The 17,601-nt window shown below is 39.7% G+C and overlaps 1 protein-coding gene and 1 long non-coding RNA gene across 2 annotated transcripts; both read right to left on the bottom strand.

The window, feature by feature from the left end:
* Positions 1–364: 364 nt before the first annotated feature.
* LOC126609148 (uncharacterized) lies at positions 365–6,549 on the bottom strand (the record flags this gene model as incomplete). The annotated part of the gene is made up of 5 exons (XM_050277143.1): positions 6,421–6,549; positions 2,195–2,319; positions 1,773–1,944; positions 1,534–1,610; positions 365–1,166 (listed from the first exon to the last, which is right to left on the bottom strand). Coding segments are annotated over exons 1-5 (1,305 nt in total), but the record flags the coding sequence as incomplete, so codon positions are not given.
* A 940-nt stretch (positions 6,550–7,489) lies between these two features.
* On the bottom strand, positions 7,490–8,618 carry LOC126606723 (uncharacterized). The gene is made up of 2 exons (XR_007617344.1): positions 8,543–8,618; positions 7,490–7,682 (listed from the first exon to the last, which is right to left on the bottom strand). It is a non-coding gene; the product is annotated as an uncharacterized LOC126606723 (long non-coding RNA).
* Positions 8,619–17,601: the final 8,983 nt, after the last annotated feature.

Genomic DNA, 17,601 nt, shown 5'->3' with positions numbered 1-17,601 from the left:
ATAAGGCTTTACAACATTCCTTCTTAGCCTTCACCTTTGTTTGTACCTCATCATTCCACCACCAAGATTCCTTTTGGTGTGGAGCAAAGCCCTTGGATTCTCCTAATATCTCCTTTGCTACTTTTCGGATACAACTAGCCATGGAATCCCACCTTTGGCTAGCTTCCCCCTCTCTATCCCACACACACTGGGTGATTACTTTCTCTTTGAAAATGGCTTGTTTTTCTCCTTTTAGATTCCACCATCTAGTCCTTGGGCACTTCCAAGTCTTGTTCTTTTTTCTCACTCTTTTGATATGTACATCCATCACCAACAAGCGATGTTGATTAGCCAAGTTTTCTCCCGGTATAACTTTGCAATCCTTACAAGTTATATGATCCCTTTTCCTCATTAGAAGAAAATCTATTTGTGTTTTTGACGACCCACTCTTGTAGGTGATCACATGTTCTTCTCTCTTCTTAAAGAATGTGTTGGCTAAGAAGAGATCATATGTCATTGCAAAATCCAAGATAGCTTCCCCATCCTCGTTTATCTCCCCAAAACCATGGCCACTATGAAAACCTCCATAGTTGTCTGTCTCCCTGCCCACGTGTCCATTTAAATCTCCTCCTATAAATAACTTCTCCGTCTGAGCAATTCCTTGCACCAAGTCTCCAAGGTCTTCCCAAAATTTCTCCTTCGAACTCGTATCCAACCCTACTTGAGGTGCGTACGCACTAATCACATTGATGAGTTCTTGTCCTATTACAATCTTGATTGCCATGATTCTATCTCCTACCCTCTTGACATCTACAACATCTTGTGTCAAGGTCTTGTCCACGATGATGCCAACACCATTTCTCATTCTATTTGTGCTCGAATACCAAAGTTTAAACCCTGAGTTTTCTAGATCCTTTGCCTTAAGACCAACCCACTTAGTTTCTTGTAGGCACATAATATTTATCATTCTCCTCACCATAACTTCCACTACTTCCATAGATTTTCCCGTTAAGGTTCCTATATTCCACGTTCCTAAACACATTCTACTCTCTTGAACTCTACCCTTCTGTCCTAACTTCTTCACCCTCCCCCGTCTAATAGGATCAAAGTACTTCTTTTGTGTGTCCTGTGTAAAGTTGATAAGAGCATATGCTCCCAAACAACTTTGAGTGGAGTTGTTCGAAAAGAAGTTTCTATGGCCCCTTGCTCATTTAACACTGCATTCGGGTGCCGATGGAGATACAGCAACCCTTGCTCACTTATCACTGTGCTCGAGCCACACAGCACGCCACTTACGGGTGACGCCCTAGCTTTAGAGCGATTTCGTTTTGGATTCATTTTCATAAGGATTCGACGTAACCGAGGAGTGCCGGCTGTCGACTACCTGACGCCCTCCCCCTCCTCCTTTATCCGGACTTGGGACCGGCAATGTAAGATAAACTTACACAGGCAGAGTTCATTTTAATAACACAAGAGTGGGAAAAATTAGATTCTAGGACTGTCAAAGTATTATTTTGACTCCTATGAACTATCATCTTTCCCAACACCCAAGACCACGCAAAGGCGGAGGCGAAAGTGCACATCACCACAATTGCCAAACCATAAGATAAGCTATTAGAGAGATCAATTGCCTAAACCCATGGACGCAAATAAAATAGGAGCATAGAAAACAATTGCATTCATGCCTGTGAACAGATGGAAGATCTGTATGGCAAACATTGGAATTCATTAATGTTAACATTACACTACTACTTTTCAGTCGTAGTAACCAATGTATGTGTGTATATATTGACCTGCATTGCTATTGCAATCACCCGCGGGGGGCGATTCTTCCATTTAAGGATATTCCTAAAGGGGTGCTTTATTTCTTTGGCAGCACGACTTGCCTCCAGTATCTCCAAGAACTCTGCTTCAACATTTTTGGTGCCCCTGATCCTTTTAAGTGCTGCTCTTCCGTCATCCAACCTACCACGTTGTATCAAACTGCTAGGAGTGTCTACCACAATGAGAGACCCCAAGGATAGCAAGAGTGCAGGAACGCCAGCCAAACTCAACGATACCCTCCAACCCCATCCCCCTTTAATTATGTATTTGGCAGAACATATAATTACATATTAATTATAGTGGATGGTGGTAAAGCGCAATGAGACCTAATTTCATTTGTTGATATTCTTCATACATAGTATTACTCTTCCAAACCGACAAGGGGACATACTTAGCGGCACCATAATTGACAAGCGTGGCAAAAAGAATTCCAATGGTTACATTAAGCTGGAAAAGTAGGTTGAGTCCTCCGCGTATTGTTGTGGGTGCAATCTCCGAAAGGAATAGTGGCACAGCCTGCACAACATCGAAACAATTACTCGATGACCAAATCAGGGGAAAAACACAAATGGCGTAAATAGAAAATGAAAGCTGAAGCTCCTATTCAAATGGGGCATCTGATACATATCAAGATTTGTTTTACACTTGCATCTGAACTTTAAACTCTAAATCTTAAAAACTTCAAATGCGAAACACAAAATACTTAATCTTTAAGTTCTTCAATTCATTCGATCCAACGATAAAAAATTGAGAGAGGTATGTGAGAGGTAAAAATGGATGTGTGTATATAGCATCACCATTTAAAAATGGGAAATTTAAGAAATGCCTTTTTTAGAGGCTCAAAAGGGCTTTTGCCCCTCTATTCAAATTCTTAGAATTTTGACTTATATTTAGCAATAGAAAATAGGAACAATGGTCCTGAATTTTGGTCCAATAGGAGCTTTGGTCTTTGAACTAAAATGCGTGAATATTGGTCATTGAACTTGTTATAATATGGAGCAATGATCCTTTTGGCTCCATTAGAACTTCTATCCATTATTTGCCTCTTTAAACTCTTTATTTTGGATGGAAGTTCTAAACAAAATTAGCCAAAAGGGTCATTGATCCACATTATAACAAGTTCAAGGACCAATACTTATGAATTTTTAGTTCAATTAAGCTAATGTTTAGGGACCATTGTTGCAATTATCTCCTTTAGCAATGACACTTGTACTCTTCACACAATCTCACTTTACCCTTTACACTCTATTACGTCTCAACTTTACCACTTGTACTCATTCTTTGTGTCTTATTTTACTCTATTCTGTTAACTACATTACATAAACTATTATTTAGCTTACATAGCAGTATTCAAAAATTAAAATACTGATTGAAGAAAAAAAAATAACTAATTAAAAAATAATAATAAATAACTTGCCACGGCCCACCGGGCCATTGCCACCTCCTCTCTGCAACCCTTTATCACCCGCCCCTACCACCTCCGTCCATATCTATATCTCCCTCAACCACAACCTTTACCGTCGCGACCCCAATGACCCTACCATTTCATGCACCACAACTCTATCTTCCTCATCTTTCTTGTAAATCAACACATTTTACAAGGTAATTGGTAGTACTAATTATAAATAAGCCATGCTATTCAGACACACAAAATTGACCACATTACTTACCACTAGAAAAAAACAGTTCATCTATCACAATGGATGTCCGTGGTAGATTGCAATCCACCACGGACATTGTATGACAACCTGTCCCTAATTCTACGATTTTATAAATTTTAAAAGTGTGAATTGACAAAAATACCCCTAGAGGTAGGGATTTTGACTTTCGTTGACCATTATTTAGAGAGACGTATTGTAATAACCCATCCCAGATTCATTGAAACGAAAAAGGCAAAGTTGTATTTCATTTTGGTAAGAGGATAATTGTTTCAAATATTGGTTTATGCCTTAATAGGTGTGCCCAAAAGGGCCCACTTACTTTTGGGTTGTCCCCCGACCCACCCTTCTATCTCTCTCCCTCACCTTTCATGGTTCTCTCTTCTCTCTCTCTCTCTCTCTCTCTCTCTCTTTCTCACCCTCCACCTCTGTCGACTATCTCCGTTCCTCTCCGACACACTCCTACACACACACACACCCACACTTACATACTCACACATAACCACCATCCTCCGGTTCCTTTCTTGCATCCTTGAAACTTGACGAAAACGCAAGAATCACCAAGCTTCGGTATAGTATGAGGAACTTCGGCGAGGTTTCTCACCCCTCTGATTTGGGTAAGCCTCGGGACACTTGAAATCCCCTCATTTTTTGTCCTTATGGCCTAATTCTAACCTAGAATATGCTAATGATATAGCACAGAAATAACTCAGAAATAATTTCCCAGATTTCGGGCATGAATACGACGACTCTCGAGCCCATTTCCGGCCAACTTAGGCCATATCACGGCCTCCAATAGGTATAGTTCAATTCCTTGTCTCCCGAGCTTCAATTTGATATATAGGTTTGTAAGATTTAGTTGAGTTTTGTGCTTGATCGAAGCTCGACAATTTCCCAGCAAAAAATCTGGCCTTCTTCCTAGTTAGGTCTAGTAACCCACGAATCTAGCCAGGTCGACCCAACCCGTGAACTGAAAATTGGATCCATGTAACCAGTCCACTAACCCAACCCAATGCAATACTCGGCCCAAACCATTGAGCCATGTAATCCAACTAACTGAGCCCAAACCCATTAGCCCAATGTTATAACCCAGCCCAAGCCTAATTTAGGTCCAAATTCATGAATCCATTTACCCAGGCCTAATTCCTTAACCTTAACTCAAGCCCAATCCTTAAACTTGGCCCAACCATTGACCCTTTAGCCTAACCTGGTTCATCCCTTCAAGCCCAAAATCGGCATTGACCCGACCCCGTTGACCCAACCCATATGACCATTGATTTCCGATCAACGCTGACCGTTGACCGTTGACCCATTAACGTTAACTTTTGTTGACTTTTTCGGGTTTTCTCTGGGACACCTCCTAGGCTAATTTCAATATCTTGAATCTGTTTTTAATGTCCGTTTTCTCAAATTCAATCGTTTGAATATCATTTTATTAATTGGACCATTTATGTGCTTAGGTGCATTTATTGGGGAGTTCCCTTCTTCGCTAGGTTGCGTGTCTTTTCGACAGTGAAGTATCTGTGAGTGGACCTCTTCCAAAATGTATGTTTTAATAGTAGAAATGCATACTTGAAAAGCATGATTTAATGGTTACGTTTTATGAGTAAATTAGATTTACACTTATGCTATATCATGCTTTACTGCGAATATTTTGGAATATCATATTTTACCAAACTTATATTTTTTGTAGTATATATGATGGATGACTATATACTATTTATGAACATGTTTTTACACACATCTTTATAGTACATATGATGGATGACTATATGCTATGAAGATATTTTTGAGATATATGTACCTATGTTTGGAAATAGTATATTCAATGTTTTGTGCTTATCTAGTGGTCACTATTCTGCCTACGGGTAATGATACTTATATTGACCTTCGAGTTGGGTGTTGTAAGAGCCTGCAAGTGATGATACTTACATTGACCTTCGGGTTGAGTGTTGTAGGAGCCTACGGGCCATTGATATCTTTGAAGGAAGTGTTCTAAATGAAGAGTTTTATATGCCTTTGGACAATACTGATACAACTAGTTAGCACACTATATACGATATATGTTTTATGAAAGTTTTTATGGCATGCTAGGGTTTCGAAAAACTTATCACATATTATGTTGTTGAGTTTTCATAAAACTTTAAGGGTTAGTATGTTGATAACTATTGCAGTATATATATATCAACTTGGTCCACTCATGTTTGTTTTGCGCCCTCTCAGGACTTAGAATCGAGGCATACAATCCCAACGTCAAGGCACTTCCACATCGACATCTTCGAGTCCTTTCAGTGTAGAACCCACTCTTTGTTCATTCAAATTTATATTATTTCTCTTTAGTGTTCTAATGTAGTTGTATGCTCTGAACATATTCCTAATCGCATAATCATTGTATTTAAATTTATAAGTATTGTCTATATTTATTATTTCTTATACATTCTAATATGGCTTCGTCCCTTTCAGGTGTCGACCAGCACATGCATACCCTAGTGTTTGGGAGAATATCAGGGTCGGGCGTGTCACATATGACATATTCTTTTGGCGTATTTGCATAGTACACGATGAAACGAAAGCATAAGCGTAAACGAAATTGAATTTGGAGTTATGACGAAAATTTTACAAACTACGTAGTGTGATGGGCGTTTTGGTAAATTCACGTTACAGGATATATTTTTCTGTATTTTCATTGGTGATTTTGAGTTGTGTGCCAAGTGGGGCCCACGTCCCATTTCTCCTTTTCTTCCTTGTCTCCCACTTTCTCAGTCTCTCTCTCATTAGTCACTTTCCTTCTCTCTTTCTCTCTCTTCACACTCTATCTTTCTCTCAACTTTATCTCCCCCTTTCTTTCCGCAAACGCAGAGATCACACTACACCCTCTCACTAGAATGGCGAGCACCACCATCAGGACCAATCATGGACCATTGTTGACCATCATGATTCTTTCTCTCTCATCCCTTACCTTTCCCTCTCGGCCCTTTCTTCCCTCAAGCCTCTCATTCTCTCTCTCACTCTTAACTTTCCCTCTCTCTATGAAACTCGCCAGACCACCACCACCACCACTCTCTATGATAAACTTCATCACCACCATCGTTGCCTTCTTCCTTGTCTCAAACCCGAACCAAAACCTTAAAACCCCGACAATGACGGAGGTCACTATACTGTGTTCCTCCGACAAACCAACGACAAATTTTCGATGATTCCAACTAAGGTAAGCTTTGAAATCAAAGACAATCATCTTAAATCATTGTTTTGTACATGATTCTTGGTTTATTTGAGAGAAATGTCGAAGTTTTGGTGCATATCAATTCGAGAGAAACTCTCACTAGTTTTCCGGTGAAAACACGACCTCTTCAAGCCATTTTTCAGCGAGATCCGACCACGACCGAGGAAACCAATAGTACTTTTCAAATCCTTGTTCCTCGATCTTCACTTTGATATATTGGAAGGCTAGGTTTAGTTAAGATTTAGTGTGGTCGGAGCTGGGTAGAATCCCAATGGTTGCAACGGTAACTGACCGGAGAAGAAAGGAAAAAAAATAGAGGGGAAACCTTAAGCCCAAAACCCGGCCCATACACTTTAGTCCAAACCTTTTGCCAACCGACCCAAAACTTTAGGACGTTACCAAACTCGACCCAATTTCAAAATGGATCCTAAAATATTCCTTGTGTTGACTTTTTGAAAATTTCTTATAAACCTTCCTAGGCTAATTTTGACATCCTGAGTTCGTTTTTGACATTTATTTAGTGAAATTTCAAAATTTTAACATAATTGACCACTGAAGCGTCTCAATTAACTTTTTAAGGTTAACCATTGAGCTTTTTGTTGGCTTTTTACAAAATTTGTCTAAAACCCCTCTTAGCGTAATTTGACGCGCTGATTCCGAATCCACCGTTTGTTTCTCCAAATTCAAATGTTTTAATTGAGTTTTATTAATGGATTCCAATATTATGTTTAGGTGCGATTACTATCGAAGACTCTAACTTCCTAGCTTGAACGGATGTAACATCATAAGTAACTGTGAGTGAGTCTTTACTTTTAAATAGTATATATTATTTAGTTTCCATTTATACATTGAAACTTGGGGCAAAGGAAAGAATGTGGATGCCTAGCTTGTATTCCTTTTCGTTCACCCCCACAACAAACAAGGGAGCATACTTCCTAGAAGCAGAGTATAACCGATAACCTTCTTTGCATCTCCCTAGAAGCAGAGATGATAACCTTCTATTTTCAAAAATCAAAGCAGAGTATTGGTCAATGAATACAATCAGAAAACTAATGAAAAGAGAGTAACCAAAACATCTAATTTTGATATGTAAGCTCTCATCAAACGAACCTTTAAAAAGCAAGTCAACCACAACAATATCAAATTACATAAGGCTACTTTTGAGCATACCACTTGAACTTGAAGTCAAACAACAATACTAGAAAGCAATGGAACGTAACAAATTGTGAAAATAGTAATTAAAATTACTATAGACTAATGCAAGTGACCAAAATGTACGTCCAAAAGCTAGTTGATTTTTATCCTAAAAATTGAAAAAATCAAGAATGACAATCTTAGCATATGAAAGTATTTTTCTTAAAGAATGACATTATTAGCAATGAAAGTATTTGTTGACAATGGGGATTGAAAAAACCTCACCCGTCACTCAAAAAACATAAACAAATTTCTTCAAGAGAGCAAAGAAATACCCATCTCAGAATATAAGAACTTACAACACAATATCATTCTCTAGGAAACACAAATTTGGATGAAAAAAAAATCCCAAATTGCTGAACCCTTTCTCCATAAAACGAAATTTTGAAATATGAAAAATCCCGACTCACTCAACCCATGTTCTAGATGTGTTCATGCCTGCATATTTTATGAAGAGAGCAACGTGAAATCGCAGAGAAAACAAAAAAAATAAATTGAAGATTGCAACGTGACATAAGGAGGGTATTTGGGATTGAAATCATCACCTTTTCCTTTCTTTTTTTGTTGCAAAAGTGATGAAATCGCTCAATCTTTTGCTCACCTTTACATTCAGGATTTAAAAAAGTAAGATCTAAAAGAAAAGGAGAGTGTTGAGAGAGTTCACCGAAACGTGAAGCTCGACCTTGGTTCTTCTTCGAACTAGGATGGACAGGAGGGAGAAGACAATCTGGTTGACCTCGATTATTCTTCGAACTGGAGAGACGAGCGTTTGATTGATGAGATTAACCGTTTCACTTCTTATATCCTTTGAGAACTGTGCGGGAGTTGTGTGAAAATTTCAATTTTAAAGATGTTCAAAATTTTGGTTTGCCGCCTTCTCTAAGTGTTTATTTTCAATCAAGTATAAATGATTCTATCACACATAATGTCCGTAATAGACGAAAGAAAAGCGTTGTGGATATTAATAATATTGATTACGAGTATTGCCTGTGGTAGACGTAGATGGAAGAAAAGTGATGTGGATATTAACAATATTGATCACGAGTATTGTTCGTGGTGACTTGGTATATTTACAATGTGCAACATTGTTCGTGGTTATTTACTATTATGGGTAAAGTACAAAAAATTACCTCAATTATTGGTGTCACGACACTTTCATACATCATCTTTTAAAATTGAAAATGTCATACTGCATTTTACGAATTTGTGATAATGTCATACCTCCGTCAGTTTTTCTGTTAATTTCTCTGTTAAATACTGACGTGACCTGACACGTGTCCCACTCACTAATCCAATTGGATTAAAAAATAATAAAATATAATTTTAATAATAAATATATATATATATATATAATCTCTCTCATTCTCTCCTTTCTCTCTCCCCCCTTTCTCGCCACTCTCTCTTCTCTGCAACTCAAAACCCCTTCCCACCCGTCCTCCACCACCCTCTCTGTCCTCTCTCTCTCTCTCCCCCCTTTCTCGCCACTCCCTCACTCTGCCAACCCATATCGTCCCCCCCAACCCAATGCGCACTCATCTCTCCTCCCCCATCTTCATCTTCCTCCCCTTTTCCCTCTACCTGCAACCCAAAAACAAAAAAAAAAAATCGAACCCAGTTTCGACCCAAGAAGAAGAAGAAGAACCCTCTCTATCTCCTCCCCATCTTCATCTTCGTCCCCTTTTTCCTCTACTTGCAACCTAGAAACAAACAAAAAAACAAAAAACAAAAAACAAAAAGAAAAAAAAATTCATACCCAGTTTCGGCCTAAGAAGAAAAAGAAGAAGAATAATAAGAAGGAGAGAGAAGAAGAACAAAAAAGAAAAAAAAAAGTGACAAATCCAATTTCCACCCAGGAGAAGAAGAAGAAGAAGAAGAAGGAGAGGGAAGAACAAAAAAAAGTGACAAATCTAGTTTCGACCCCAGGAGAAGAAGAAGAAGAAGAAGAAGAAGAAGGAGAGAAAAGAACAAAAAAAATTGAAAACGAAAAAAAAAAAGTGACAAATCCAGTTTCGGCCAGGAGAAGAAGAAGATGATGAAGAAGAAGAAGAAGGAGAGAGAAGAACAAAAAAAATTGAAAACGAAAAAAAAAAGTGACAAATCCAATTTCGGCCCAGGAGAAGAAGAAGATGATGATGATGAAGAAGGAGAAGAGAGAAGAACAAAAAAAATTGAAAACAAAAAAAAAAGTGACAAATCCAATTTCGGCCCAGGAGAAGAAGAAAAAGAAGAAGAAGAAGAAGGAAAGAAGAACAAAAACAATTGAAATTGGTGCGGGAGAAGGAAAAGAGATGCCGCACCCCTAGGATTTTTTTTTTATTCTTAATTTTTTAATATTTAATTATTAAAAATATATTTAATTATTTTTTTTAATCCAGCTGGATTAGTGAGTGGGACACATGTCGGGCCACGTCAGCATTTAACAGAGAAATTAACAGAAAAACTGACGGAGGTATAACATTGTCACAAATTCGTAAGATGCGGTATGACATTGTCAATTTTAAAAGATGAGGTATGAAAGTGTAATGACACCAATAGTTTAGGTAGTTTTTTGTACTTTACCCTACTATTATTTTACAACGGACTAAAATTTGTCTGTGATCAAAAGTCGTTAATCATCACATGCTTATTATGCCCGTGGTGAATTTGTACTTTTAATAATGGGCTTACAAAGCCCCTAATAAAATTGTCGTGGTAAATGAGCTGATATGTTGTAGTGTACACACTTTTAAAATGTGTGTCACCAATGTAGTAAGTTTTGTGTTTCTAAATAAAGTTATGAACTAGTATTATATTGTTCATCTGTTTAACAAGAAATTGAGGTTTTGAAAAATTAAATATGTTAAACTTCCCCAAACCTCTTTGTGCCCACCTTGCCTTTGAAGTTCATCTTTTGTTGAAGTTATCTATGTATGGATGAGGTATTTTCAAGTCTCAATACTTGAGGTCAAGCTGTAAGAATTGGATCATAATATGCTAATAAGAGGAGTTAGAAAATCCTCATATGAGTGTTACAATGACATGTGTGAGGAATTTGCAAATCCCTACTTGGAATGAGTCATTTACAAATCACTTTTACATGTCTTAAAATGCTCATATGGTAAATTTTCTGATCCTTCTTGTCAATATTTTGTTAACCATTCCTTACTAGCAAGCTTGATCTCAATCTCTTGGAACTTAGAATCCACACCCAAACATAACCTAAAGTAAAGACATATGATATTAGCTTTCTCTTGTTGTGAGAGACTTTCTTTCCTTTTGAGAGACCTCTGTATGATTTTTCCAGATCTGAAAAATCCTTCAGCCGCCAACCCTCGCCGTGGTTAGGGCCGGTGGCAGCCCCTTTCCGTTTCGTTTATGCTTTAATTTTGTTTTTTGTTCTTCCTCTCTCAGTTTCAGTGGTAGCCCATGTTCTCTGACTTAATTTTCTTTGTCCCAAAACCTCTATTACTGTCGTTTTAAAACCCTGATTTCTACATCGAAAAGCCCTCAATTCTAGCCTTTCTTTTTACTTTTCTCCCTACTGTTTTCTCACCTCCCTGTTTACATTCAATTCATCATCTAACTCTACAGTTCACTCAAGCATCATTTGACCCCGCAAGGTTTTGGATCTAAAACCGTCTATTTCCACCGCATTTCACGGTTTTACTAAAATGTGTGAAGAGTTCCCGCGAGTGTTCACACCACCACCTTCCTTGTGCGTGCCTATTTTGGCATTGTTGTTTGTGGGATGTTTATTCCCATAGGTTTTGTACACTTTGTTGTTCGGATTTGTGTGCTGCTTGATCGAGGATGATAGAGCTTTTTCCTTGTTCGTTTCTGGGGCCCTCCGTGCTTGGATTTCAAGTGTCTTTGGGGTGCTGGTTCATGCGGAGTAGATGATGCTACGGCGGCGGCGGCAAAGATAGTTGGCTGCTAGGGTTTTTCACTTTGTGTTTTTATGTTTGGGCTCCAAACCTTGTGTTGAGCTATTTGTTTCTACTGCTTTGGAGATCCATAGTTTTGCTCTATGTTTCACTTATATTTTCTATGTTGGTAATTAATTTTACCTTCCAAAAAAAATAATTTAAAGACGTATAATCGAGCAGCTCTCCTAGGTACTGTTTGGTATGTGGAACGGAACAAGTTTTGGGTGATGTTCCACCTCCGTGGAACACAAATTTATAACATTTTAAGATAAAAATACCTCTTGTCTTTTTCAATATTTACACCATCTAAATCATACAACAAACCTTAACTATCATCTTCTCTTCTCTGCGGCTATGAACTTCTTCAGCTCTACATCTCCCCTTCGCAACCTTCCTCCTCATCCTCTTCTGTATAGCCTCTCTGCGAACTTCAACTCTGCATCTCCATTCCAGGTTCGATTTGATTGTGATTGTGTAGTCTCTCAATCTCTGTTTCTTTGTATTTTGTAGTGTTTCGATCTGCCCAATATTGCATCTACAACTGCAAATAAAAAAATTGCTTCCAGAAGGTCCTTCAATTAATTTTGATGTAAATTTGAAGTGGCATTATTATTCTTTTCTAATTTGCTTGTTTCGATTTCATTAACACCTAGTTCCTAGTTCGGCTAAATTTCTTTGTATTTTGTAGTGCTTCGATTTCTTTGTATTCTTTTCTGATTTACTTGTTTAGATTTCTTTGTATTTTGTAGTGCATCGATCAACCCAATTCAACATTTGCAACCAAAGATCCACCTTTGTTTGTCTGCTTCCACTCCTCCTATTGAGCTTGTTTTGATTTCTTTGTCTTTTGGTTTTGTTCTCCGTCATGCGCACCAAACGCAGAACAGAACAACTCTCCCGTTTTGTCATGCGCATACCAAACAAGTTCCTCCCACAAGCATAGGATCAAAAATTACACATTCAGAAGAACCTCTGTCAAATCTTTGAAGACTAATACGTTGCCAAAGCTCTCTTCGAAGAACGCACAACCAAAGCCAAAGCTTTCTTTCGACCAAAGTCGAAGCATTCCTTTAAAAAATCAACAAGCCCTTGTGCCGATTCCTTCAAGACTTTGTTGCAAACTCAAAACTTGTAACGGCGTTCGATTCAAGATCAAGTTGCCAAGACCCTTGAATCAACGAAATTCTACATCAACACTCATTTTGCCGCAACCCTAAACCTGAGGTGAAGACTATCCACACATTGTTTCAAGCTCAAAACTTGAAGCAATCGTTCAATAGTTCGTCCGAGATCAAGTCATCGCGACCCTTGGATCAACAATCTACACATTTACATCAAATTTGAGAACTGAGTTAGAAGAAAATTGCAAACAGAGATTGTAATCTTACAAATTTATCAATACAAATCTACTTTATACACGTGTTCTCGTTTCATTTGATACATAATTTTCGTGTTTCCAAATTTGGCATGCCCAGTGAGATTTCTCTGCCTCTCATCTCTGTCTTCAAATACACAAGAAACATACATGGCATCAAGAAAGGATCAAGTTATTCTCGCTACCAACACGAACAACAAGGGCATCTTTGCCGCAAGTGGTGGCACTTTGGGCGTCACAACCCGAAGCAAGGCAAGAACTCTCTCTGTCGTGCCTTCCACCCCTCCATCAACTCTGCTGAAGGAGCAAGAGCACCCAAGGCACGAACCTCTGATCACCCTGGCCTCATTAAGGCACCAAGAAAAGAAAGTTCGAGGAGGTACTCTGAGTCTTTGACTTCTGACGCCGACTCAAGTAGCTCATGTCCCGTAACGTTGCAAGTCATGACTAAAGGCGCGACTTCCATCGAGGAGTAGCTGGCTCAAATGAGTGAAGCAATTGCAAGGCTGACAAAGACTGTGGAGGAGAATGACTTACAAATTGCTACGTTCATCAACCGTCTAGAGGTGCAGCACGTAGACAAAGCTGACCCGAAGGTTGATCCACCAAATGAGGAAACCGATGAAAAGGAAGAGCCTCTGGTGGAGAAAGCGGAGGAGAAGCTGAACCAAGCAACAACGCTCAGGGGATCCCTCTCTATCCAACATATACAGGAAATGATCACTAGCACCATCAAGGCGCAGTACCAAGGAAGCTCGCATGACTCCATGTTGTACTCAAACCCCTACTCCAAGAAGATTGGCTCTTTAAGGATGCCAAAGGGTTATCAGCTGCCAAAGTTCATATAATTCGATGGAAAGGGCAATCCTAAACAACATATTGCCCATGTCATCGAAACCTGCAACAATGTTGGGGCAGAGGGAGACTACCTCATCAAGCAGTTCGTGTACTCACTAAAAGGTAACATTTTTTACTGGTATACTGACCTCGAGCCCAAGTCTATCAACAGCTGGGATCAGCTTGAAAGGGAATTCCTTAACCGCTTCTACAGAACTCACCGCACCGTAAGCATGCTAGAGTTGACGAGTACGAAGCAATGAAAGGATGAACATGTCGTCCACTACATCAACATATTGCATTCATTAAGTCTAGATTGCAATGATCAGCTTTCTGAAACCTTAGCCTTTGAGATGTGCGTTCAAGGCATGCATTAGGGGCTACACTACATCCTTAAAGGCAAAAAGCCAATGACATTTGAGGAACTGGCGACTCATTCACATGACATGGAGCTGAGTATCACCAACCATGGGAAAAAAGAGCCAACCACCGACTTTAAAAATGACAAGGTGTTCACTCCAAAAGTAGACAAGATTAGAAAGAAACCCGCCAAAGCAGCTTTTGTTGTCAACACTACCCCCATCAAGACCTCCCTTACGCCCGTCAAGATCTCCTCCAAGAACAAAGCAATGAAGATAAAAAGAGGTGAGCCTTCTCGCACCCCAAGATAGGTAAAAAACACATTGAGGAAGCTGAAGTAAAAGACGTACCCTTTTTTTTAGACTACTTGTTGGAGAAAAATGTGATTGAGCTACTTGAATGCAAACGCCCAGAATAGATGAATCGCGTTAATGATCCTAGGTATTGCAAATATCATCATATTGTGAGCCATCCTATTGGCAAGTGCTTCATCCTCAAATAGCTCATCATGAAACTGGCACAACAAGGGCGAATTGAACTCGACCTTGAAAACACAGCCGCAACACACACTACTGCAATTGTGTTTGGATCATTCGATCCCATGCCTCTCCAAGTAACATATGCTTATTCTCGTCTATCCTCAAGCCATATGGCACCTTCTACACAACCATCACTGAAGGCAAGTGACCAAAATGCACTTACTAACGATAAAGAGGGGTGGACACTGGTAACCTACAAGAAGACAATGAAGCCAAGACCACAAGATGCAAAGCCAAAGGTCGAACAAAGAGAAAGCACCATCGTCGCAACAATAGGAAGCCCAAGAGAAACGTAAAAGCTGCTAAGCCGACGCACGCTAGGGAACCTATGGAGCAAGAGCCGCGCATTCCCATCTTTTTGCATGAGTACTTCTTGAAGGACTTTTTCCAATAGTGCACTACCGATGCATGTCACATGGTAGAAATAGAGATAGAAGAGCCCTCAAAAGGCAAAGTTATTGTTGGAGAGGAAAAGAAAAATCTCACGCCTAAAGAAAGCCTGCCAACACACTTTAGCATCGATGAGACACTGCGATTGCCCAAGGATATGTGAAAAGCACTAGTAGCGGTCTTGGCAAGTCCTGACGACCACGAGGTGCTAGAAAGCAAAGATGAAGGCTTGAAGCTTCGACCACAAGAATATGCCACATGATGTGCCGCCCATGACACAATCACATTAACTGAAAAAGACTTGCTGCTAGGGTCAAAGCCTCACAGCCGTCCTCTCTTCATCTCTGGGTATGTGAGGGAGCACAAAGTCAACCACATGCTTGTGGATGGAGGTTCGGCCATAAATATCATGCCAAAGTCAACAATGACTGCAATCGACATCAAGGTAAATGAATTATCCCGAAGCCGTCTTTTAATCCAAGGTTTTAACTAAGGATGACAAAGAGCGATAAACATGGTCCGAGTCGAAATGACCATTGCCAAACTCAAGTTAAGCACGCTATTCCACGTGATTGACTTGAGAACTTCCTACATCTTGCTCTTGGGAAGGCCTTGGATCCAAGAGAATAGAGTGGTGTTGTCCACCCTCCACTAATGCTTAAATTTCTACCGAGAAGAGGTGAAGGTGATAAAAGGCGACACCAAGCCATTCACCGAAGGCAAATCACACTTTGCAGACGCCAAGTTCTACATGGATGAAGAAATGGTGCATGAAGCTCTTCCAAAAGTGATCAAGTCCACAAGCAAAGCGGCACCCAAAAAGAATGAATAGCAAGCCATGCCCAAAGAACAAGAAAATGAAGTCGTGCTATCTTCAAGCAAAGACGACGATGTGTCTGCTAAGCCCACAACAACCAAAGAGAGTGTGACACCCTTAAAAGGGTCAAGCATATCAATCTTCCGATAAATCCTAATGTCGAGAAAAAAGAATAGGCAATCCCCATTCAAAATTAGAGCAAGCAAAACCGTCACATAGCTACACAAAGACGATGTAAAGTTGCTCAAGATAAATGCAGTGTTACCTCTGACACAGCTAGGCAACATTAAAGTTTCAAAACCACCACAAGGTTTTGTAAAACCCTTGCCAAAGAGGGTAGAACCAAGCTTTCTTCCAACCAAGAAGTTCGAAGAATGTTTCAACCCAAACGCCTACAAATTCGTGTCAAAGGTTGGTACGATTTCCTTCTATTCAAATCTTGGAAAGAATAACGCAAACACCGTCAACGACAAAGAACGTGACTTTATCGAGACTCAAAAAAAGTTAAAGTAGCATGGTTACAGAGTTAACAACAACAAAGCTGGACTTGGCTTCACACCAAATACACCTGTGAAGATCTCAAGAAAAGCGAAGAACGTTAGCGCTTAACACATCAACGTGAGCATTGAACAAAATCAAGAGAAGCCTAAACATGCCCCTCGAACATCAATCTTCGATTGACTGAACCCTTCAAAACCTAGGGTTTAGCACTTGATCGCATTAGTGGACAAGACCAAACCTCTGTCTTTAAAAGTTTTAACACACCAACACCTCAAAGCTCTATTTTCGAAAGGTTGTCAAAACCCAAGAAACAAAGCAACATGTCTAGTTCTCCTCCAAGACAGTCGACCTTAGAAAGACTTGAAGAAACCAATGAGCCTTCTAGAAAGAGGAAGACAACGCCGAAGGAAGAAAAGCTCGATGATCTAGCAGAAAAAGACGATGTTCGAAGCTCTATTCCTTCAAGGATGAAATGCAAAGCAACCTTGGAGGTGGACACAAAAAGACCACTGAAGTAAGAAGGTGTACCATTATCCACACCGGCCAATCTTCATGCCAACAAGCACAAGGGGACGGTATTGAAGAGAAGGTCCAAGACGTCTTCCACATCACGATCCAAGATGAAGAAGACGAAGTCCCGAAGGAAGATGTCACTACTATGCCACCTCAACTCGAAGGCGGGGGGCAAACCATGGTTGATGGTCTCAAAGAGCTCAACTTAGGCACAAGCGAATAACCAAAGCCTATCTTTGTAAGTACACTGCTAAGTATGGTCAAGGTCGAAGAGTACTACCAACTGCTATTGGAGTACAAAGATGTCTCTTTTTGGACCTATAAGAAAGTTGCCCGGCCTTGACCCTATCATCGTCGTGCATTGTCTTGCAGTCAAGCCTGGAACGCGATCAATAAAGCAAACTCAAATACGCTATCGATCCGAGCACATCCCATAAAAATTGAGGCCGAGATTGACAAGCTAATCAAAACAGGCTTCATCCGAGA

Source organism: Malus sylvestris, chromosome 16 (assembly GCF_916048215.2).
Source record: "Malus sylvestris chromosome 16, drMalSylv7.2, whole genome shotgun sequence".
Taxonomy (NCBI): Eukaryota; Viridiplantae; Streptophyta; class Magnoliopsida; order Rosales; family Rosaceae; genus Malus; species Malus sylvestris.
The sequence above is the reverse complement of the archived record's forward strand: the minus strand, read 5'-3'. Positions and strand labels throughout refer to the sequence as shown.